The 25,722-nt window shown below is 39.6% G+C and overlaps 1 protein-coding gene across 2 annotated transcripts; it reads right to left on the bottom strand.

The window, feature by feature from the left end:
- Window positions 1–1,047: 1,047 nt before the first annotated feature.
- Window positions 1,048–8,279, bottom strand: rad51ap1 (RAD51 associated protein 1). Of its 2 annotated transcripts, none has more exons than XM_085252815.1 (9): window positions 8,014–8,279; window positions 7,873–7,919; window positions 5,760–5,889; window positions 2,517–2,623; window positions 2,351–2,434; window positions 2,131–2,265; window positions 1,859–2,044; window positions 1,623–1,781; window positions 1,048–1,524 (listed from the first exon to the last, which is right to left on the bottom strand). In XM_085252815.1, the coding sequence occupies exons 1-9, from the start codon at window positions 8,028–8,030 to the stop codon at window positions 1,397–1,399; spliced, it is 993 nt and encodes a 330-aa protein (XP_085108941.1). In that variant the 5' UTR covers window positions 8,031–8,279; the 3' UTR covers window positions 1,048–1,396. The 2 variants fall into 2 exon arrangements, with proteins under 2 accessions (XP_085108941.1, XP_085108942.1); XM_085252816.1 differs by having other exon boundaries at window positions 1,623–1,778.
- Window positions 8,280–25,722: the final 17,443 nt, after the last annotated feature.

The following is a 25,722-nucleotide window of genomic DNA, read 5'->3' as shown; positions in this document are numbered from 1 at the left end:
GTTGTCATAGCAGTATTACAACTGTGCCTTTGAATTCCTGGTATTCAAACTTAAGCCAATACTGCTTCTGTTTGGTTGGTATACTGGATGTTAAAGACTTCTTAATATATTTGGCAAACATTGAACAGGGAAGGTTAGGAAAGGCATCCTGTGTGTAGATTATGGAGGTGTTAAGTTTATCCACCTTTGTGTATTCACTTTTCAGCCATAATTCTCAGAGTCCCAGAGGCACTGACACGTGACTGTTTGTTATGGCCCTAGCAGGCCTGCACATTGTATGAGTGTGTGTTGCCTCGCTGTTGAGCTCAGCTGCCACTCATTTTCCCCAAGGAGCCAGGCTCCACTCAGCCACCAAAGTTTAATGGCCTGGGTCAATTAGTAGAGCTATAGTGCTGTGCTTTGTTTCAGGGTTAAACCTTGAGATAAGTGTTGCTTTTTATGCTACTAGTAAGTAGTTTGCTGGCAGCAGAAGAGTTATGCTCTTTCTGTGGTGACCTTTGTAACAATGATGCATGTGCACAGACAATTATCAACAAGCACATTTGTGAGTGGATGGCAGAGGATGAGGATAAAATACACCGTTTGGGAACAACAGTCATGTGAAACCATACAGTAGTACACTCTTATTTATTCAAAGTAAGTAAGAGGGAAAGTAGAAGCTGCACTTAATTAATGTAAGCACCTCTATAAAAGAGATTTTGGAAGTTTGCTGATCCAGCAGCCTGTAAAGCAATAAAGTACTTTCTTTTTATGCATCTAGTGAAACAAAATAACTACAAATGGAATTAAGGAATTACAAACAACATTTTTATCACAATGCAGGCAGTGTTTATCGTAAATATATGACATTGATTTTCAAAAGATATTCCAGCTTGCTGTAGCCATAAATAATACAGTGGTACTAACTTGTAATGATGCACGACTGATGCACAGGCATTTCTAGAGGATTATGTAAAAGGTTATGAGGCGCTCTGTCAGCCATTTTTGGCTAAATGTGTGCAGTTTTAGAAAAAAAGTTAACAAGTGTGGAAAGATAGCACACGCATGTAACCTGTTTTTATATGTTTATTTAAATGTATGTACAAGATTTACAAAAAATGTGCTTTGAGTGGAGGTAACATGTCAGGTAACAATTCAGGACCAAAAAACGAAAAAAAAAAGAAAAGAAAAGAAAAGTGACACTTCAGACATGAACTCACACTTTCAGAATTTAACCTCAAACAGCATCCAGGGGTAAGAGGACACCCTTAAGCTCCATCAGCTTCAAGGTGAAGACCCTCTCAGTATTGTGCATTTTGTATCACACTAAGAGAAATTAATATTTAGAAGTCTCTGCGTAAAAATAACTGAAAACTTTAAAAACCACAACATGACCTGACCTCTGAGGTCAGTTCAGTCAGTGGCTTGCAACACTAGGGTGCAAAGGTTTGACTCGAACGAGGCGGGAGAGCCCGAGCCGCAGACCCTGACCGGGAGACTTCACTGCTGGACTCTGGGACGTGGAGGGACTTTTTCCAATTTGAGCTGGGAGGAAAAAACAGAAATAAATTGATAAATATGTTCAATTGAGTTAATTTTACAGGAACATGTTCCAGCTGTGCTGCTGTTTAGTCATTCAGCACCTGGTGGGTTCCACTTGGGCATTCTTCCCGCTGCTGGGCTCAGGGAGGCTGCTGGGCTCAGAGAGGCTGCATGCTTCGATGTGCAGCCTGTGGAGGATGACGCAGGTCTTTTAGAGGCAGGTTTGGCCGTTGGAGGTGTTGTCACTGGGGTAGAAGCTGCTGTGAGAAGGAACAGCACTCATTCAAATGTGGAATTATGATTCGCAGACAAAAGCTGATGATCCTCATGGGCTTACCTGCTGCTTGCGATTTAGGCTTTGATGGTTTTGATGGTTGCTTTTCTTTTTTAGAAGCAAGAATCTGTTTGTTTTTTTCACTCTTTGTTGCTTTTTCTTTCTTTTTAGTCTTGCTTGCTTTCTTTACTTTGAACTCGTCATCTTCGCTCTCAGATGGTTCACTGAAATCTTCATCGCTTTCTGAATCTGCAAAAGCATTATTGTTACTTTAAAGACACAAAAAGAAAGACGAAAAATGGATACAACTACTTAAAAAGTTATGGCAAAGTAACCTGGTGTCAGTTTGGGTTGATAGTCATCATCATCATCACCATCCTTGTTTTTCAGCTCCTCAGTAGCTTTGTAGGCAGCCTTTCTCTGCCTGGCAGGGGCAGGCGACCCTTTCTCTGATGTGATTTTGTCCAAACCTGAAGAAAACCCATAATGATATTAAACAGAGGGAAGGAAATCAAATCTTCAACTACATAAATAAATAAAGCTGCTAGACTTTACCCATAACTGCACCATCCACACTGCAGTTGGACAGGAGCAGAGAAGCTGGATCTGTGTTTTCATCTACTGGAAATTTGACATCTCCTGGATAAATTTATCAAGAAATTAAGCCAACATCCTTTTGATCACATGAAATGTATTGATCATTTTAAAGAACAAATCATACCTCTACTGACATGAGACTGGTCCTTCACTTCACCTGCATTATTGAGCATGGAGAGCGTGATGGCTGCTTCGAGATCCCTCTCATACAGCTTTTCGTCCAGTGGCTTTCTGCACAAATGAATCAAGATTCAAGCCATGTTAGAGATTTTCACCTCTGAGCATTTCTAATGAATACAACTGATAAAAATGTAAAAGAAAAGACTACTTTTTGGTGACATTTTTTTATTTAACTCAGCATAATCAACATTTTGTTTTAATTTAGCAATTATCCCCACTGATAAGCCAGTCATCATTTTATCAGTGACTTTGAATGGCTTTACTATTCAACCACCTTAATGAGTTAAAGCATCACAGCGAGGCTTCAACCCAAACATTTATACGCAGTCTGCAGTATATTCTTTAAAAGTGACTGCTTACTTTCAAGCTGACTGCACACCCAGTGCACCTCTCAATTAGGGCTGGGCGATATGGCCTAAAATCCATATCACGGTATAATTTGAAGCATGTGCGGTAACGATATATATCGCAATATATTCTTTTCTTCTGTGTAACGTATTTTACACACTATAAGGCACACTTAAAATCCTTTAATTTTCTCAAAGATCGACAGTGTGCCTTATGTATGAATTCTGACCTCGAACCGATTTTATGTAGTACACGGCACATAGAAATCTGTCAAAAAATGTTTTAGTACGACTTTGGTAAGGTATGAAGGCACATGGCTTGATGGATTGCTGGAGCATTACGGCTGCCGTAGTCAGGAGCCTCACGCAGTTTTGCCAACTCCTCAGTAAGGAAAATCACTATTGGCTGACCGAAAAGTCGCTAGAAGTCGCTAAATGACGTCATCGCCTAATTTGCATAATAGGTCATGCTAATGTAATTGCAACCTACGCTGTTGGAGAGAGAAATAACATTGTGGAAGAGAAAGTGAGTAAAAAATGTCCTAAATGCATTTAGAATTTATTAACTACAAATTAAATTTCTTTTAGGAATTATTGTTTTTTAATGTCACAATTCCAACCCTGCTCCTTTATCCGGGCTTGGACCAGCAAAAGTGACCCGAAATTGGCGCTCTGGTGGAGTTACTTTGTGTGTGTGGGTGTGTGTTTATTAGTAGTTTTAAACCTTGTGATCCACAAAACTGCATAACAGTAAAAGAAGAACTGACTGCGTTACAGTCAGTGCGGGAGCAGCGGCTTCGCTCATGCACGATTCATTTGCAGTTTGGACGCATAGGTGTGAACATCTCCTGCCCTGATAGCAGCGGGGGGAGGACTATCCTCCGCCTGTGAGCGCTTTGGCACGGGTGAGGTGCCCACGGCAATCTTCAGTCAGGAGAACAACTGAGATAATCGATCCACAATACGAAGTTAGTCATTCATATACTGCAACAACATGGGAACAGAGCAGCTGCGAGAGAATTCAGCATTAATGAATCAATGGTACGGAAGTGGAGGAAGCGCAGTTTTTGGCTTTCCCCATATTCCAAAAGTGCTTCGTCTCTTTGCTATTACTGTCGCTCGGCATAATTTGCAGATGATATTGTTTGCAGCCGCTGCAATGCTTTCGACCAAAAAAGGCGCAGCTTGATGACACCATCAACATGCGCTATCGCGGTAGAGCGGTATAGTCAAAATCTCTACTGTTGGCCAAATTTATATCGTTTCTACCGTATACCATTTATACCGCCCACCCCTACTCAATCTAAACTAACAGTGATGAACTCAACATGAACACATAATTTTGAACAAAGTTATAATTTCCACTGCTTATCTCCAGCGCTTAGCTACTCATCTCAACAAAATATGAACCCATTTTGAAAATCTATTAATGCATTGGCGCTAGACCCGAGTAGCTTTACTTTTGGACTGGTATTTCTTTACATATCATATCTACACCTACAACAAAAGACCAAAAATCTGTGAGTTTAATCCTTTTAATCATCATGTGGTGCAATATTGTCATTGCTAGGGCCACAATGACTGAGATTAAAATAAGCAAATGTGGACATTAGCTTGTTAGTATTTTACCTTACAATATAAATCGCCTTGAGGTGACTGTTGTTGTGATTTGGCGCTATATAAATAAAACTGAATTGAATTGAATTTCAAACCATAAGACCAGTGTTTCTCAAAGTGTGTCCTGCAGCCCCCTGGTGGGCCTTGAAGGTAGTGCAGGTAAGCCAAGAATCTGACCTAAATACTACGTTATTCTTAAATGTTGGGCCCATTTTGGATCTTGAATGCATCTTATAGTTCATTGTTAGTGAACAAAAACTATACTAGTGTTACCAGCTGTAATTTCAGAGGATCAGCTAAAAGGAAACACTGCACAGGGCCATGTGATGACCATAGGCTTGGGTGGGCCGCTTAACATTTTTGGGCTTCAAAATGGACCGCGGCCATCGTAAGCTTGGGAATGGCTGCATTAGACAATGACGCACAAAATGAATTATGTTAAACTATGAATTTGGTCGGTGTGCAGGTTAGTTTGAAACAGGCTGTTTGCAGCACAGAAGCACTCTCAGATTACGATGAAAACGTTACATAAACCTATCCTCTTTAAATGCTGTTCTCAACATTGCTGCCTGTAACTCTATCTTTAAACTCTCTCCGGTATGAAAAAAAAAGTTCTTATACGCGAATACATTAATACAGACTCTCCCTGTGCAGCCATTATCATACATTTACGGTACTGTGCTTGTGTCTGTTTGTAAAGATATTTGCCTACTGACAGTAACCAATGCAAACGCACTCCTATACATGCCCACTTCATGCTTCTCAAGGTGTGTATCAACCAAATGCTGACGAGCTGAGAAGTGGGCCAAAACAGGGAAAGGAGCGACAAAGGAACGCAAAAAAAGAAAAGCAAAGGTACAAGATGAAAAGCAAAGACAGTGGCTGCAGTGGACACTTGATTATTTTTAATGCTCAGCTTCACTTCAGCTCTTTTGTGCTTTAGAACTTCATTCTTAGCAGATAGCGGATTAACCAAGGGCAGCACAAGCAAGAGTAACCCACAGAGTGGTGGCACCACCGCCCCCTGCAGGTAGATAGGTAACCTGTAGCTGCCTAACGGACTGAAGCAAAACTTCCCAATATTGCAGGATATACACAAGTGGCGCGCCCTCTGCTGGAAACAAACTAAACAGCAGTAAAACTGGTAACATTTATTCACAGCAGGTTTCATGAGCCCTCTTACCTGATTGTCACAGCCAGTGTCAGATTAACTCGCCACCTACCTGTTCTTCTGGCTTAATTGTGAGGTGGCCTCTTGACTGGAGGACTTGCTTAATGATTTCTTCTGTTCTTGTTTCACATCCTCCCTGACCTTTTTGCTGGGTGGGGCCTTCACACAGGCAAAATCCTCATCTATCACAAAATGAGGACAAAGATACCATTTTTAAGACTGGAAAGGGAGTCCTTTGGATTACACATGTGCACCCTACTGTACTACAGGTTTCCTGGAATTTAAGTCTTCTGCAAAGCAACAGTATCTAATAACACGTTTTTTGTTGCAATGTCTTTTTCCTGATCACACCACTGCAGTGACTGCGATTTATCAAGTTAACACGAGACATCTAGGCAAGGCAAGGCAAGTTTATTTATATAGCACAATTCAACAGCAAGGTGATTCAAAGTGCTTTACAGAGACATTAAAAAACAAATAAAAAGGATGATTTAAAATGGAAAAGAAGAAGAAGAAGGGAACAGTAGATAAAATCAGTAGTTAAAATGTAAGTTTTGAAATTTAAGCTTAAAAGTAAAATAGTGCGGATTTGGTGCTTTATTCAAATGCAGCTGAGAACAGGTGAGTCTTCAACCTGGATTTAGGTTCATACTGGGTCAGGAGGTCACTGATGTATTTTGGTGATAAACCATTCAGAGCTTTATAGACCAGCATCAGAACTTTAAAGTCTATCCTCTGACGGACAGGCAGCCAGTGTAAAGACCTCAGAGCTGGACTGATGTGGTCCACTTTTTTGGTCAGAGTTCTGAATGAGCTGTAGTTGTCTGACTGATTTTTTAGGTAGACCTGTAAAGATGCTGTTACAGTAATCAAGCCTACTAAAGATGAATGCATGGACTAGTTTTTCCAGGTCCTGTTGAGACATCAGATCTTTTATCCTTGATATATTCTTGAGGTGATAGTAAGCTGACTTTGTTATGTCTTAATGTGTTTTTTTAAGATTAGGTCTGCATCCATCACTACACCCAAATTTCTCTCTGGTTGGTGGTTTTTAGGTGTATAGATTGAAGTTCTCTGGTGACCTGTAATCGTTTTTCTTTGGCGCCAAAGACTATTACTTCAGTTTTGTTTTTGTTTAGCTGGAGAAAATTGTGGCACAACCAGTCATTAATGTCCTCAATGCATTTCCAAGAGCCTGTACAGGGCCTCGGTCTCCTGGTGACATTGTGATATATATTTGTGTGTCATCTGCATAGCTGTTATAGTTTATACAATGTATAGTAAACAAAATGTAAAGATCACAGTAAAACGTCCAACAGATCCGTCATAAAGATGTTAATATTTCTGTGCTTATCGATAATATATATCATAAAGCAAGTCATTAAAACTTGCATAAAGTTTTAATTTATTTATCTAAATTTGTATGCAGTTCTACTTTCAGTCGCTCCCTTTAAGGGTCTCCACAGCAGATCGGACCCATCTCACACTATTCCCAGCATCCTCCTCTGTCACACCAACCCTCTTGCATGTCTGCCTTCACTACATCCACGAATCGTCTCTGTGGCCCCCACCCCCTCCCTTCACATTTCTAAACCATCTCAATCTTGTCTCCATACCCTCAACCTGAGCTGTCCCTCCAACGTACTCATTTCTAATTGTATCCATCCTTGTAACTCCAACAAAAATCTGAGCATCATCAACTCCAACTCCTGTCAAAACCATACTTGCATCTCGCAAACCTTCCCTTTCACTCTTGCTGCTACCCTTCAGCCACTCGTCTCCACCCACTCCACCCTACCTGCACTCTCTTCTTCACCTCTCTTTGCTTTAGAAAACTGACCCCAGGTATTTAAACTCGTCTACCCTCACATTCAGTTTCTCTGTTTCTATCCTCTGTAAAGCACTTTAAATTGTCTTGTGTAAATTTGCCTCGATTTTTCTGTTGATATAGAATAGCAGTCATATCTTTAGTATATTACACACATTTTGATACTAAAGACTAATTTCAAAGCGGTGTAATTTCGTTTTTGAACGAACCTACACGTCCTTGTGTAAATGCTTTATGTAAGATTATAAAATGATGACATGATATGCTATGCTTTGCTATTTCTTTATCACACTGTGGATCAAATGGGCCAGGATAACAGATTTTCAATTTTACTCACCATCATCGAAGTCCTTGGTCTCACAGTAATTCACAGTCTTTGTCTTCCTGTGTGTCAACAATTAAAAAACAACAACAAACAAACAGTTTTTAGCATCACCAGATCTAGGTTACCCAGGCATCGACAAAAGCAGTAGCTTACCTAGATGGTCGGTCCATAGCTCGCTTTTTAGTCAGCTAACAATAACCGCATTGATACGGCTAATCAACACTACTACTCCCTCCAGCTGCGTGAAGGCTTTCGATCTCCACACAGTAACAAAGTTAAAGTGTCACTTTTCGTGAACTATCTGTAAACTGGACTATCCGTAAACTATAAAACTTTAGTTACACAAGCTTAAAGTGAGGTACGTCGGTCCCCCGAGCTCTCAAACAGCCCGCCTGAACGGACCAGAAGTGACGTCAATTGTTTACCAATCTACCGGAAACCGGAAGCAGATTCGTTTATTTCTAAACAAAACAAAAGAATACAGAAGAAGAGTCAGTTTGCGGCAACCTGTTTTAATCTTTAAAATCAGAAATAATCAGAAAGCAATAGACAATTTTCTGTTTTTCTTTTTAACTCGTTTTTTTTAAGGTGTCGAATCTGCTTCACTCAAATAGCTTGGCGCAGCTTTGCTAAGTTCGCCCGTCTAACGCTTATAAATGGCTTGGTACTGTGCAAAAATCTTGTGCCACCTCATTTTTCTCTATAGTTTGATGTGAAATGTGAATAGATACATCAGTTTATTAAAACATGTGCAAACACACGTGCAAATGCCGTATATAAGGCAAAACAGAGTTTGAAAATCAATATTTGGTATGAGCACCTTTATTCAACACAGCCTGAACTCTCTTAGACAATCTTTCTTGTTCATTCTTCGGGAATAGTTCTCCAGGCTTTGTGAAGGCCATTCAAACCTCTTCTTTGGATGTTGGCTATCTTTCGTTGGTCCCACTCTGTTTCAGTAATGTTTTAGCCCGGGCTCTGGGAATCCATGACCTTTCTATCTAGGTAAGATTGGGATTATTGCCATACTGAAACATTAAGCTGTTGCCAATCAGATGCTTTCCAGATGATATTGCAAAATCTGACAGTATTTTTCTGCAATTATAAGTCCATCAATTTTGACAAGATCCCCAACAGGTTGAAATGCAGCCCTAAACCATTACAGCCTCCACTGTTTTACAGATGGCTGTAGACTCACTGTTGAACCTCAGTCTTAACCTCCTGACAACAGTTCCAAAAATTTGAGACAAAAATTTCACATTTGCATTCATCACTCAATCAGGCCTGTTGTCACTGATTTTTAGTGCAGTTTATTTGTAATTTGGCATACCTCAGCCTTTTCTCTATCTTTCCTTAAAATAGCCTTATACAGCTGCCCTTTCACTGAGACCATTTCTGATGAGGCTTCGGTGAACAGTAGGTGGATCAAATGAGGGGCCAGATGCGTATCTCATCTTTGCTGGATTTTTTTCTTGTTTTGTAAGTACGAGACTTTCAGATACAGGTTGAAATGCAACCAGTTTGTCTCCAGTTAAATGAATTGGAAGAATCATGTCAAATTCAAATTCAAATTTTATTTGTCACGTACACAGTCATACACAGTACGATATGCAGTGAAATGCTTAGACAACTGCTCGTGATCTAAAGAAAAAAAAGGAAAAGGCTATGAATAAGATAGGAAATAAATATGAAAAATTAAAAAGGGTATATTTAACTAGGAAGGAATAAAATATAAAAATTAAAGTTAAAAATGAAATAACTGTGCAACACAAATTAGAATGAAGGGTAAATTTAACTGGGAAAGAATAAGATAAAATATATAAATTAAAGTTGAGAATAAAATAACTGTACAACAAAATACACAATACACAGTATAGAACTATATAAGAATGTATGAAAGAAATATAAATGATAAAAGAAGGATTTTTTGTATTTCCTTCTTTTTACAAGGTGGATCTTTGCTCTTGCATGTACATGACAGCTGATACTGGGGTGTAACTCAAACTACAGCAAGTAAGTAATATAACAAATTACTTTCTACACAGAGTAAATAAGGAATCTAGTTATGTCTTTAGGAATGATTAATAGAAAGGAACTCAGAGACTGCAGTTGTGGTTCTATTGTGTAGTTAAGCCAAAATTCGATATGCGAGAACTAATCAAAGATTGCAGTTAATAATGGATTGCATTTATATAGCGCTTTTTGGGACCCCTCAAAGCGCTTTACAATACCACTATTCATTCACTGGTGAAGGCAAGCTACAGTTGTAGCCACAGCTGCCCTGGGGCAGACTGACAGAGGCGAGGCTGCCATATCGTGCCATCGGCCCCTCTGGCCATCACCAGTAGGCGAAGTGTCTTGCCCAAGGACACAATGACCGAGACTGTCTGAGCCGGGGCTCGAACCGGCAACCTTCCAATTACAAGACAAACACCCAACTCTTGAGCCACGATCGCCCCTCTAAGCCCAAGACTAAATGACCCAGGTTTACAGTAAATATAGTGACCTGGACTTTTCCATCAGTTTGTGTGAATTTTATAATCCAGTAGACAGACAGGCAAACAAAAGCCATATTTTTACCCTGAAAAGGAAGTCTTAGGTTAACGTTTTTCTTTTTCAGTGCACTTGCAACAATTTGAAGAATTCTGCTACAGAGAGCTGACAAACGTCTTTTTTTTTAAATAAATCATTTAGACAAGAAACTGGTTCAGTCTAGTCCGGGATTAATGCAGAAGATCAGCGCTTAATTAAGCAAAAACTTTAGGATCTGAAACTTTAGCTTTTGAGACTTTGGTGTAACATATGCTACCTGCCACCTTGTGTCTTGCTTCCCTTAATATGCCAAATTAGTCTAAAGTAGTTATTCATTCCACACCTACAGTACCAGGCTGCCAAGCCTAAGTTTGCACAAGTGCAGATGTAGGTGTGTGTGGGGGACTAGAATGAAGAAATAAACATCACTTACTTAAAAATATATGTGACTAATATCTTTTAAATGGTCTAAAAAAGTGTTTTTAAACTGTCATCTGTGCTAAATATATTTCAGATCAAATACATCTCTCTGGAAACTTGTGGTTTCTGGATTGCATCTTAGCCATCATCTTGTATGAAAGTTAACTTTGAGGAGTCATTTCTGCTTCTTCATTTGCAAGCAGTGACAGTATCAGTCGTGTCAGACAAGTTACCAGCAGATGGCAGCATAATGCCTTCTGGTCTTGGTTCACAGAGGTACAGACTCTGACTGGCTGATTGACATGAACCTGACATGTCCTCTGCTACTCAGTCGCCCACACTTAGGGCGGAAGCAATCACGGCTCCCTCTAAAGTGCAATGAAAGTAAAATCCCTCCATTTTTACTGCACATTCAAGAGAAGGGCAGCTGTCCCGAGGGTTGTCATTTTCTAGTTTGTGAGTGGGTGGCTGTCGGCTGCGGTTTGTCACACAGTGGACCTTGAGGAACAACCAGGGATGTGATGGTCCACTCCTTTGGACCCAGACAAGGGAGGAGAACATGCATCCACGGGGCCAAAAGGCCCTGTGGTCACGCATTCCTAAACTCCTCCAGCACTGCCTACAGCCACGACTAAAATATCAGATCCAGTCATGCAAACACTGCGGTCACAACATAACGCTTCCATTCACACATATATACATGCTTATATTATATTTATTCCGGTGCTACTAATGACAGGTTGAGCACACCCCTGCATTCTCTTAAAATGCCGAAGTTAATCCTGAAACGACAGTCACGTTTCTCTGGCACATCTACACGTATACATCCGTTTATAACTGTAGGAAATGTTTAGAATATATGCTGCTACAGTTAAAATTACCACGTCTAAATCCTATATGTTCCCAAACAAAGTCACATGACCGCTAAAGAGGGAAAGACTGTTACATAAACTAAAGTAAAAGTAGAAATATCCTGTTAGTGAGTTTAGTGGCAGTTATATGGGTTTATATTGTTAAGCTATGTGATGATAATTTGTCTTTAAAAAAGGTAATACTGCACATTTGTGCATGTTTTAGTGGTGTACAGTCTGTGAATTAATCTCAAGGTTAAAATGTCAAAAATGTAAAACATAAAGATAATTATTTTGCATTTTAGACTGCAGTTATAGTCGCTCTAATTCATAACAAACCCTGTAACAAAGCCCAAACTGAGTAACTATTTTACAGCAGTTGGCTCTATGCATGAAAGACATGAGTAACGAGGTCCAGAGGGACAAGGGAAATTTGGGGTAACTGTTTCTCTAATTTACTTACGCAAATTAATCCTTGTTAGATTTAATTTGTGGATTATGTAACATATTTAAAAATTCATAAAGATTGTTTTTTTTCTTTCTCTGGCAACACTAGGCAGCATTACTAGGCTATTTTGGACCAAGGCATCCAGTTGGGTTTACTAGCCTAGTTGGCATCCGTGAGGTCATCAGTGGTCTTAATTTCAGCTTGTTTGTTGGAAGTGGTCAGGAGGCAGTTTCCCCCCCCCCCTCAACCACTGATGTGAATGCCATCATTATGCGCTCTATAGCATCTCAGAGTGGTAGTTTGTGTGGGGCTCTCTGAGCCCTGCACCCATGCCCCTGTATGGTTGTTCCGCAGGTGGAGACTGCAGTGTTGTTATTTACATTCCTCACAGGGCAACGAGAAACTAGACTGCTTCTGCACTATTAAGATATTTTAGGAACGTTGAAAAAATATAGTGTTGCGCATGAATATGATTGAGTACTGCTGTTAATGTAACAGAAGTACTCCATAGGAGGTTATTTGTCCTTCCAAGCTGTGTTATTATGCTGCAAACCAGGCATATTTTTAGCTGCTCGTGGGGACAAAATGCTCTGTCTGAGAGAACATTCATAGGTCGGGGGCACCAATTAGTTACAAGCCTCAAACTAAATTTGTCTTGATGGGCTCTTAGTGTTTCGGATATCCGGCGTTGCAGTTGTGTCAGAGTGCTGTTTGTTATTGTAACCTAGAAATGGCCTTGCATCTTCAGACGTGGAGCGGCGGCGACCACAGCACTGCCACAGCAGCCACAGCTTTAGCCAGGGAATCAGAGTGGGCAGACAGATCTGTCAATCAGTGGCTTCCGGAGTTTGTTGTCTTAGACCTCGTCTTCTGAACTGCATGCTTTCACGGGAATTTTCACTTTTTTTGGTGTACACATGCGGCGGCCACAAAGCTAATTGCAAGGGAGATGAGAGGCCGCCGAGGTACAATCGTGAAGAGATTTTAGGACATGTAGGCTGCGCACACTGACACGGCAAACTGACATGTCAGTGTGTCCAGTTAAAAGTTATGATTGTTTAAAGCATTGCAGGATTAAAGGATCAGGCAGTGTTGGTTAGAGGATGTTAAAGGCTTGCAAACCTTTAAAGAAATAAAGCCAACATAAATCCTTTGTAATCTACACAAAGGTTATGGCTTTTATGAAGCTTTATTTTCATACTATCCGGTCACAAATTGACACCATATCTTTTATATTTCAGTGCATCTATGCTTGTGAGACTATTTCTCATTACTCTGGAATGGTCACTAGTCCAGCACAGGCCAAGAAAGAAACTGGTCACACTCACATCCACACCTATATGTCCAGTTTGGAATCACCAATTAACCTAACATGCATGTGAGTCTGTTCTTTGGGCTCTTCTTGGAAAACTACTTATAGTGGTAATTATGACTTGGATATTGACGGGAACACTTATTATAAGTTGGACAGTTTAGAAACTGGTAATTACGCTGAGATGACATAATCGCAGACAGTGTGGCTTTTGTTTTTTTAGATTTGTCTACTTGAGGGTTAGAAAATGGTGAAATATTTTTGAAAGATCGGTGACTTGACGGATGTAGCTGACTGTAGCAGAAAGAAATGAGCTTAGAGAAAGAAAAGCAAACCGGGCTTTTTCTTATTTCTGCTCATTAGCCATTACTACTACTGCTCAAATCTCCAACCCATGGGTAGTCATGGTTTATTCAGATTCCAGGTTATTGCAAGGAAGTTGAACTTATGAAATGCGTAAGATAAATTGACTTCCACGGGCGTTTTCCTTAGGGTGGTACCGGGTCAGTGTATAATGCTGTCATGTCAATATGGAACAAAATCTCTGAGGAATGGTTCCAGCTTCTTCCCGTTCCAGCTACCACCAATGTGTACCTAATAAAGTGTCCAGTGAGTAATATAATGTTAAATAATCTCATAACATGAACTGAAAATTCTTGTAATCATTGCAGATGTAAAGCAATTTTTAAGTTTTGAAAAACAAACTCCTTTTCACATGCCTCCAACTAATTTACTTTGGAAAGGTTAACTTAAAAGATGTGTGAGACATTGTTCTTTACTTCCACCACTTAAGACAATAAATCATTTTAATGACTATAAATCGACTACATTTTCTTAGCTACATTATCTCGCTTTAACCTATTTACAAGTGTTTTGGTATTTATTTGTGCCCCCCTCCCCCTTTCTCCTGGTCCCACCCCATTTAAAAACTCCTAGAAACATCCCTGTCCAGCCCGCTTTATTTTTCACCTTTTAAAAAGCTCATGTCATGAGTCCAGCTCTGTTAATACTGAGTATCGAATCACTGGGTGCTTGCATGAGAGAAGAGCAAAAGCGGATAACTTTTTCTTTTAAAAAAAAAAAAAGTTTTTTACAAGTTCTTATGTGCTGAATCATTGTGACAAGACGTTTTCACTTGTGTTTTTGGGGCAGTGTTACTGACGATATCAGGCCCCAGAGGAGGAATCTGCAGTATGATTACATGTGCTGACAAGATGGTGGGGATAAAAACAGCATCAAAGGGCCGGCAATAATTCAACGCTGCCAGTTTTACACCGTGACAGCATTCAAAATAGCATCTGTAACACAGCATTGTTTCCTGCACTTGAAGGGCGCCCGGGGAGCAGTCTCATTAGGGCGACCTTTCAGCAGGTGGGTCACAGGCAAAAGGAGACAAGCACACGAGATCTCAGTGACTTATGTGTCGTCGTGCCTGGGATGCAGCGCTCTCACTCCCGTCTCATTGTTGAAAGACTGATAGATCGACTATCTCAGATTCGCTGTTATGCATTTCCTACAAAGTGCACTGCTCCTTGTGTGCCAACCAAAACACACGGCTATCTTTAAGAGCCAGCAAGTGTCCACAAACTTCTGGAAGCAGCCGGCTGCCTCTGGAAAGGAACACTGGCTTGCTCACAAGGAATTTTTTAAAACTTTTTAGTGATCAATTATGACCTGAAACACAGTGGAAAAAACTTCACTGGACTCTGTAGTTTATAGCCTGACTCTATTTTGATTATCCCACTGAGGTACACAACCTGCAATGCAGGGGATGGCACAGTTTCCTTTTTACTATGTTTAGCTGAGCACCTGAAGTGCACATTATGCATTTTGAGATACTCATTTTCTTTTTGTGAACACCCACTCTGTCGATCTGTGCTTACATGAAATGCAGAGAATTAATATTGCAAACGGTTAAGCTCCCAGAAGTTTATTCAAGTGTCAGTGATCCCAGTCAGACCTCTTGCCAGCGACCCAATGCTGCAATGCAGAGAGTTATCATGCCTGACAGGGGGAGGAGGTTCTTCCACCCCCCACCCCCGTGCATTCAGAGATCTGTCGGACACCAGAGGGCGATGTCCACATGTGCACACGTGGAGGGTGCAGCCGGAGCATTTTTTCCACACAGAAAGGAAATTGTTAAGAGGTTGTACCTCTATTCATTAGCACACAATGTTTTATTAACTATATATCATTCTTTAATGTGTCTTTGTTGGGCTTTACTCTGAGGCGGTGTCATCTATGGAGGACCAAAAAAGCCAAAATAAAAAAATAAAAATTAATGACTCTGATTAATAGGGTATTAAATAGCCATAATATAATAAAATGAAATATGATTGTTGGCATTGATAAATGCCACATAAAGCAATAGTTTTATATTTATTGGCTTCTGTGTTAATTATCCTCAGGTTTTATTTATTTATTTATTTTGCTTTTCCATTTATTTCCATATTTAAATTTGTCCCTGTTGTTTATTTCTGCATCTTTGCATCTGCATATTTTTATGCCTTACTAAGCAAATGAAGAAGCTGTTATTATAAATGTGTCACGGGATAAATCTTTTTTTTCTCATTACAAATTTTACATTTATTATTTTTATTAGAAATAGTATTGTATTTGTATGTGTTTTAAAATGTATGTATTTATTTGTCTTTGGGCAGTTTTGGTTCCCCATAATTCAGGTTTTATTGTATACTTTTTTTTTTTTTAACTTATGCTGGGGATTCAAATCCAGGTTTGGACCTTTCTGTGTGGAGGGTGCATGTTCTCTCTGGTACTCCTGCTTCCTTCCACAGTCCAAAGACTTGCATGAGGTTGGGTTAATTGGTCATCCTAAACACATAAGTGATTCATAAGTGGAATTTGTGGGAGACACAAATTCCTTGGGTTTTGCATCAGGAAGGGTATCTGGTGTAAGATTGAATATGCAGCACTACCTGCTGTGGCAGCTCTGTCAGAAATGTCTTTATTTACATTAATCTACAGTTAAAATAGTTAAAGTATTTACTTAATAAACATTTACAGGAGAGAAATAAATCATTCTAAAGATACGCTATGAAATTTTACACCCATTTTTTCCTCTCAGGACTTCCTTGTTGTGCTTATTATTCCACACCTGCCCACCAGACATCACCATTACCACCTGACCTCCTCACCTGCTTATACAGTTGCTCCTTTTCCCTCTGCGTGAGGTCATCTGTGGTGTTTTACCTCCTCATTCTTTTCTGATCGCTGCTTTTAATTGCCAGCAACTTATCTTTGGAACTAGAAAAGACTAGTAATCAGTGGTCTGCTACTTTGCTTCCAAGTTTTACTCAATGACTTAAATTTGTTTGTGATTTGGTTTTGTTTTAAAAAGAAATAAAAACTGGTTGGCTACTTATTTTTCTGGATCTTTCTCAAGTGCCATTTGTTATTAGTTGCTCTCCAGGACTGGCAGCATGCCAGAAGCTTTGATCCATTCCTTATGGGTTTAGATTTCATCCAGCGGGGGCCGTGACAAAAATAAATGATCTGATCTTTGTTGTGCTGGCAGGATGACAGCAGCTCCATCCAGGATGACTCACTCTCTCAGCAGTGTGCCATTCCTGACGCTCTCCTCTACCCATCAGCAAAATTGCCTTGATCCTCCGCTCGTTGCCGCCCTGTTGCCCACCCTCGAGTTCGCTCACAAAGGGGCAAGGCGGTCGCATCCACGGGGCTGGCGGCATGGTTTTCATCCCGCAAGGGTGAGAACGTGCAAAGCAGTGAGCAAATGTGCTGAGAGAATTCCTCGCATTCTCCTGCTCGGTCCCGGTGGCCTGGTTTGGTGTTGGGTTCCTGGGAGAGAGGGAAGAGGAGCCAGGGGAATCGGCAGCCGACTCAGCAGCTGACACCTCCTCTGATCTCTATCTCTTCCTACAGCCATAAACCAAACTGTCTGACTTTTCAGCATGGTAGCCACGTAAACATAGCCTTCCTCGTGGTCTTCTTTAAGACTGCCAGCTTTTGCATCGAAGGATCAGTTGATTACGCCGAAGATTTGGCAGTGACCAAATTTCAACCTCAGGTATTTTGTACAGAGCTGAGAAGAGACAAGATTAATGTTGAGGTTAAAAGAAACCACCACAGATAGATTGATCCTTTAATGGATCAGGTACTCAGTCATGCCAGTAAAAATTACACTTTTTGCTCAACTTATCCTTGCACTTTTATTTGATATATTGTCTTTTTCAGCAGGTGTTATCATATTTAAAATGTAGTCAGTAGGTATTGAATGACAGAAATTGAGATACATGCCATATTAACTGCTCTGTAAAACATTCTTAGTGCTACATGCTAAAGGCTTTATGAGTCAACAGCCCTGCTGAGCTTGCACTTTTCAGGTTAACACTACTCCAGTGTAATGCTTGCAAAACTGTCTGAACATAGCACGCTTGTTGGGCGGATTTTTACACATCTTTGAGCTCCGTGGGATAAGATCGCAATTACTGAGCTTAAAGGGAGATCAATGATCATGATGTGAGCCAATCACTCTTCCCAGTGCACAAGCAGTTCTACGGTATCCTGGGGCCTTTGTCGATAAGATGCAGTTCTCACAGTTTTTGCTTGATGAAATACTCCAATTAAAATTCACCTGTCCCACAATGGATGTGTAACACAGTGAAAAATCCTACTATATTAAATTTATCCTTACATGTAACAAAGGACAACAACAAATCCTCACCTTTATGAAGTTGGAGGCAGTAAAAAGTTAGATTTTTGCTTTGAACGTTTACAGAAATAACTGTTAAACAGTGCAAAGTTTTAATGTTACAAAGGGTGTGAAAACTGTACTCACCAGCCACTGCAATGGGTACATCATATTAGTGCCAGATTGGGCCACCCTTTTCTTTAGAATTGCCGTAGTTCTTCATGTCATACATTCAACAAGGTGCTGGAAACATTCCCCAGAGGTTTTGGTCCACATTGACATGGTAGCATCACACATTTGGTGGAGATAAATCTTCTGTTCATTCCGTGCTTTCATGCTGTTTACGCCAAATTCTGCTCTTACTATCTAAATCTCAAAGTAGAAATTGAGACTCATCAGCCCAGGCAACATTTTTCCAATCATGTTCTCCAGTTTTGGTGACACTGTGTCAATTGCGGTCTCAATTTCCTATTCTTATCTGAAAGGAATGGCATCTGGCGTGGTCTTCTCCTGCTGTAGCCCATCTCCTTCAAGGATTGATGCACTGTGTTACTCTTCTACATACCTGTAACAAGTGACTGTTGCTTCACCATCACTTGGAAGCCATATTCCACTGACCTCTGACATCAGCAAGGCATTTTCTACCCGGGAACTGCTGCTTACTGGGAATTTTATCTTTTTCTGACGATTCTCTGCAAACCCAAGAGATGGTTGTGTGGGAAAACCTCAGCTGATCAGCAGTTTCTGAAATACTCAGAACAGCAACCATGTCACATTCAAAGTCACTGAAATCATCTTTCCTCATCATTCTGATGCTGAGTTTAAACTTGAGCAGGTCGTCTTGACCCTGTCTACACCCAGTCGCTGTGGATGGCTAATTAGATATTTGTATTAATAAGCATAGTTGAACACATGTACTTAACAACTGTGTGCTGTGTATGTCTTCCTGGCATGAAAATAAAAATTGCTGTGTCATTTCTTTGGGATTTAAACCGCCTGAAAAGTCACCACTGCCTGGCTTCTTTTTCCCTTAGTCACTGTACGCCTAATTTAGCAGCAGGCACATCTTTCTCTGCAAGGTGCACAAGCTGTACCCTTGAAAAGATATTTTTACTGGGAACCCTCCATCCTGGCAGGCTGCTCTTTGTGTCCCCTGTGGAGCTTTAAGCTTGACAAAGTAATAGTGAAAGAACCAGATTTATTCCATAGTTTAAAGCCACTGCATACGTTTTATGTCAGTTAGCAAGGTTTTCACAGTATTTCCACTTTCTCTCTGTGTCATAAATAGGCAAAGCTGCAAAAGACAAAAGCGTGACCCAGCTACTGAATTATACATTAGCTGGTTCAGCAAAAAGCTGAACCCGTTTGCTCCTTTAGGGTGCTACCATTGTAGCCAGTAGTTTTAGATTGATCACCAGTTTGCTTTTCTTCCCCGAGCAAAGTAAATTATAACTTTTAAGTGTAGAGTTGGAGACTTATGGATTTCAATGACAGTTTACCCGTAACTCGTTTATATAGTCCCACCAACAGTTTAAGGCTCATATTTAACCAGACAAAATACTGCAACATGCACTGGCACAAAGGTTTTCGCCAGCATTCAGGATCCTAATGACTTTGTTTTTTCCTCAGTGACTTTCCACCATGCGCTATCATCCACTCACTGTTTTAATATGTCCTTGGTTTATGAGTAAATACCTGTAAATCTAGTGACATTAACTGCTGCAATTGTGACGTTTTACTCCTGTGAAGGCCTCTTCAGCTTTGTCAGTCCTCACACAGTTGGACTGAGTATTATTTCCCATCCCTGCCAGTGACTCTGATGTCATGCTAGAGAAATCCCCTCTCCGTCTCAGGGTCTCCCAGCTGTTGTTTCAATATCATCATTTAAACCCCCTGTTAATAAAAAAGTGATTGAAAGAGCTTTGCGTCCTCCTGTATCCAGTTACTTACACTTTGGTAATATGAACAAAACCTGTTTGGAAAGCTCTTTCCTATGCTCCTTTCTGGTTTTCCGACTAAGCTCTGTGTATCCATGTGTGTGTGTGTGGGTGTGAGCACTAAATAGATCCTATAATTGCAGAAAAGACAGCTGACATGACGACGGTAAAATGCAGATACTTTTGTTTGTGTGAGTCTCCAGTTTCTTTGTCATCTACTTCAGCTCTAATTTATTCAGTCAAGCCGAGTCTACAGGAGAAATCAATTTGCTCCAATATGTGTGCAAGTTTCTGCCTTCCTGTTGCCCCACAGTTTGGTGAGTATTATTCAACTCTCTCACTAGCCAGCCAACATAGTAGACAACATGCTTGTAACAACAAAGGCATCTTCATGTCTCTTATGGCCCTGGAGGTAGTTTCCAAACTTAAGAATAATAATCTTAAAGACAGCGTGAACTAAACGAAAGTAATCAGTGTGTATGCGTTAGAGGAAATTAAGGCTGCTGCACGTGTCACTCGTCTTACACGGCTTGATGTCATTTTTTCGTTTTAGCGGCCCAAAACTCCAATAACAAATCACTGCAGCATGACTTTACATTATTGATGAATAAGTGCTTTTTAAAGATGATAATCAGCTACTTTTCTTGATAAAAATATCATTTTTTTCTCTTTTCCTGCATTTACACTCTTAATGTTAAGTGACTGTGAAGTAGGTAGGATTAAAACATGTTTACTACCCTTACCCACTCTGTCTGCTGTAATCTTCCGCTGTGCAAAAACGTGGTATAAAGCATAATTTGCTCAAAACTGCATCTGTTCGTAAGTTTTCAGGATTTCAGAGAGGTGCCTTTACTAAAGAGCAGGCTCAGCGTCACACCAGTTTAACAGCATTAGCTGAATTAATCTCAGGAGCTCAGCACCGTCTCATTAAAGGTGGCCACTCTCCATTGATTAAAGTTCCACCCTGTCAATAGTTTTGTCTATTCAGGGTATTGGTTGCCTTGGTTTGCATAGTCGTGTGCTTACAAAGCAAATCAAGAGCCTGTGTCATTAATTTGTTATTCAGCCTGATCCAGTATTTCTGTCCCACTGGGACTAAAAAAAATCCTAATTCTCTGCTTTACTTCAATTCATCAAGGGGGTTTTCATGGAAGGTTATCCTGGTTCCAAATTTTCTGCCCACAGCGTTAATTTACTCAGCGAATTAAGTATATCCAAAAACCCTCTGGGATATTTTCAAGTGCAGTTTCTTGTTATTTTATTCTGATAATATGATTGTGTTTTTATTGCTCCCTAGAATTACCATGATCATGATAAGTTTGGGGCTTTTAAAGATTTCTTTGAAGTGTTCTTATTCTGTGATGAAACAATTCACACATGCATGCATCTTTAAACGCTTTAAAAATAAGAATTAGGTGCGCAAATTTCAATGTATGTTTTTTTCTAATCCACACAAGGTCAAAAGTGTAAATATAAGGTCAAATATACACATATGTGCTCTTAAATCTTTTAATAAGCGTTTTTTGACTTGACAAGGCCCACTCACTTCTAGTTATTGATCATGAGTGACCTAAATAAATATTAAATACATTTAATTTAATTCATTAAATAAACATTTCTAAATATCTGTAGATTCCAAGATCATCAGTTCAAACAAATGCGTCTGAATACTGTTATTCAGATGTATCACCACTTTGGGTCTTCTTTGGAAGAAGACCCAAACTGTCACCGTCTGATTAGAGAAGATTTTTTAGGATGTTCAGGAACAACCCAGGAACCACAAAGGCTCAAGCCTGCCATGAATTAGAAACTGCTGGAACATTCTTGTTCACAGTAAAGACAGCTTTACGTCTCTATGGACTGAGAAAGAAGAAAGAAGCCCCTGGTCTAAAAGCATCACCTTCAATCCTGATAGACATTTGCAGCTGTCCAAAGCCAAAAGCTTGACCAAGGTTTTATGGCCAGATGAGACAGAGATTGAGCAATTTGACCACAATGACAAAGGGAATATTTGGAGGAGTAAAACTGAGGCTTTCAAGCCTAAGAACACTGTACTATACACATACAACACCATCCAATAAGATAAAAGACCAAATAGACAGAATAAAAAAAGATATCAAAGAGATCCGAAAACCTTGGAAAATAAGTAGGTCTTGAGATTCGATTTAAAGACTTCCAAGGATGAAGAGAATTTTATGAAGGGGGGAAGACTATTCCAGAGTCTCAGGGCGGCAATGGAGAAAGCCCTGTCACCTCTAGATTTGAGCTGGGAGCGTGGAACTGATAAAACCATCTGACTGGAGGAGCGCAGAGATCAAGTGGGTAAGTGCAGGCTAAGAAGATCTGAAATGTAACCTGGAGCCAAACCATGGAGAGCTTTAAAAACAAATAATAAAACCTTAAAATCGATTCTATGTTTAACTGGCAGCCAATGTAGAGTAATATTCTCTCTCTTTCTAGTACCCGTCAGGAGCCTTGCGGCTGCATTTTGAACAAGTTGCAGGCGTGACAGGCTTGAGTGACAAATGCCTAAAGTTTTTAAATGTTTTCTTTCTATTTTAATTATTTTATTATATTATCCCTCTGTTCAGCACTTTGGCCGACACTTGATGTCTTTTAAATGTGCTATATAAATAAAGATGACTTGACTAAGAACACTGTACTAGCTGTCAAGCATGGTGGTGGTGGTATCATGCTCTGGGGCTGTTTTGTTGCCAGTGGTACTGGTACATTGCAAGTGAATGGAATAATGGCAGAGGAGGACTACCTCGAAATTCTTCAACTTCAGCTCAAATAGACTGCTAGATGATTGAAACCTGGACAAAGTCGTGTGTTCCAACAAGGCAATGATCCCAAACATCACCATCAAAACTGGTTTTGAAATGGATGAAGCAGGATAACAGCTTCTGGAATGGCCTTCCCAAATCTTTCAGTTCAAACCAACTAGAAATTTCAGGACTATGCTTAAATGAACTCTATCAGTTCTGCCAAGAGTGTTTAAATATCCAGAATTATCCCAGAAGCATGTTGATGGCTGCCAGAAGCATCTGGTCAAGGTGCAACTTGCTAAGGCACAGTTGACCAAATATTACTTGGGGTTCATGTATATATGCCTGTATGTTTACTTTTGCCCCCTTGTGGATTAGAGACAATCCTAAATAAAGTCAAACTTGTGCACCCAGTTCTTGTCTTTTAGAGTCTATAAAGATTCACACTATGCAACCAATGCAACAATTGAAGAAGAAGAGATGCAGATAGAGACAGAAGTTCTTTTCACTGTCTCCCAGGTGACCAATAAGCTGGTTTAACTAGTACCAAAAGTAAATGTATCTCTAGAGCTCCACAGAAAATGTCTCCCAGCATCTGCTTTGACTATATATGATATCGCATGTTTGGATCTTAAACTATGAAAATGTAGACTATTTTTGTGCAGTTGTGTTCATAACATACAAGCATTTCCTGCTTAGCTTTGATTGTTTTTTTAAGTGTGTTGGTGTGTCTAAATGCAGCTTGGCTGTGGGCCATTTTCAAACGTATCCTCCCAGTTTAGAATCTAAATTAAAACGGTTTGTTTATTTGTTGTCTTTTTTTCCATCGTGGAGTCTCTTGGTAGTGCTGTTTATCTGCACTGAGGCCTCCACAGTTGCTAAGGTGGGTCTGAGGCTCCCTGGCAGCAGATACCACCTCGGGGCCTCAGAGGTCTGTGGCAATCTGGGAATTCCCCTGAGCCTTCATCTCCTACCAGCACCCTGCAGAGCAGGATGCAAACATGGATGTAAAGCGAGGCGGAGGGGGTGAACCCAGTGCACTCAGAATTATTTTTATTTTCACAATGTTATAACCAAACCTTTTTATTGATTGTGAATAATTCAGGGACAGTGTTTGCTTTTTTATTACATACATTCACCCACGAGGGAAATTGTAGTAAATGTTGTAAATGCTTAGAATGGCGTTATAGTATGCTCTAAATCATTCACTAGAATGATTTTATGTACTGCTAAGAAGCAGTAAATAAGAATTATTTCATTGTGAAAATAGTTTCCGTTGAACAAACCATGTCAATTTGTTGAAATGAAGTCTTTTAAATGATGATAGAACAAAATGTGGATATTTATCCAAAGTAAAATGATTATTTTTGCCTAATTATTTCCATCAGCAGTACAACTTTCTGGGTCTGAATTTAATGGGTTACCCAAAACAATGCCAAGTATTTGATATATGCCAGTTATATTTTTATGTTAGTTGCAGGGTGTGTTACTTACAATAATAACGCGCAATCTGACCAGGCAGAATATTTGGTTGTGTAAACTTCCTGGACAAACAGCTAAGGAAGTGTCAGACATGATTGCCATTTGCTCTGCTGTGACTGGCTGCGACTGTTTTTACACCTTCCTTCTAAATAAGGCAGCAGGCTGCCAGGACATATGACCACTGTCCCGATTTGGGCCCTGGACACAGTATCCATCCATCCATCCCATGGTTGCTTAAAGCCAATGAAAGTCAAACACACACACACACACACACACACACACACACACACCCTCCCCTCCCACATGTCTCCCATGTGAGCAAGAGCGGGGTTAAGTCAGCTCCATTATTTAGAGGAAGGCTGAAAAATAGGTTAGCTTGCCTTCAAAATAAAATCAGACAATGTCGCTGCTTGGAAACTATCAAAAAGTACTTAAATGATTTTGCCAGCATTTAACTATTAACTGTTTAAATTTTATACTGTAATGTAGAACAGTTATTTGCTGTAAAAACAAATAGTAATGTCCTGCATTTACACTGTAATATGGCCACATGTATGTTTCCCATCATACCATTATAACTCCTCATGTAAAGTATAACAGTAGTATTCGACTGTAAAAAGTATTACATTTCCCTGCTATATGACATGTACATTTTTAAGTATAATACTGTCATTTATGCTGTTATACATTTGAAGATCCTACTGTAATTTTCCATATAAACCTTTTATTTTAATTTTATTTTATTTATGTATTTTTTTGGGGGGGGGGAGGGGGGGTTGTACTGTACAGTAAGCACTGTCATCTAGATTTACAACTATTAAATTGTTATTTTACAGTGTACAGTAAAGTATAATACTGTCAGCTGTTTGGTTGCCATTGTTCTTCAATTTTAGTATTCATACTTTAAGTACTATAAGTAGTTTATTACTATAAAAGTATGTCTTCAATACAATAGCCAGAATCACTCAGCATTACTATTGCAACAATGCCCATAACCCTTGCATTGCACAGTAAAGGGCCACACAAACAGTAAACTACATTAAAGATCCACATCAAGCAAAAAATCTAAACACAAAATAACTGCTAATAACATTTACACTATCATAAGTGTTTGTGCTTGCTGCAGTTAAAGCATGTTTTTGTTTTGTTTTTTAATGTCAAAACATTTTCACTTGTATTTACTGAGAATGTCATTATAAGTATTTCATGTACACAAATTATGTGACATAATAAAATAAGAAAAGAATGTATGAACATCCCACTGCATGTTGTTTGTACCACAATAAACGACCAAAATAAGTTCTAGGAAATGTTTATTTATTTATTTACCATTTTCTGGTGATCCTTAATGTAAACAAGTATTCAGTTAGTTGAAAAATGATCAACTTATAAATCAAAGCTGTCTTCATACGTTTAAAAACTCAATCTCTGAACTTTTAA

This window comes from Mchenga conophoros, linkage group LG17, assembly GCF_057382185.1.
Source record: "Mchenga conophoros isolate Kocher_MC1m ecotype Shallow Benthic linkage group LG17, M_conophoros_male_GT1.1, whole genome shotgun sequence".
Taxonomy (NCBI): Eukaryota; Metazoa; Chordata; class Actinopteri; order Cichliformes; family Cichlidae; genus Mchenga; species Mchenga conophoros.
This window is presented reverse-complemented; position numbering and strand designations above follow the sequence as displayed.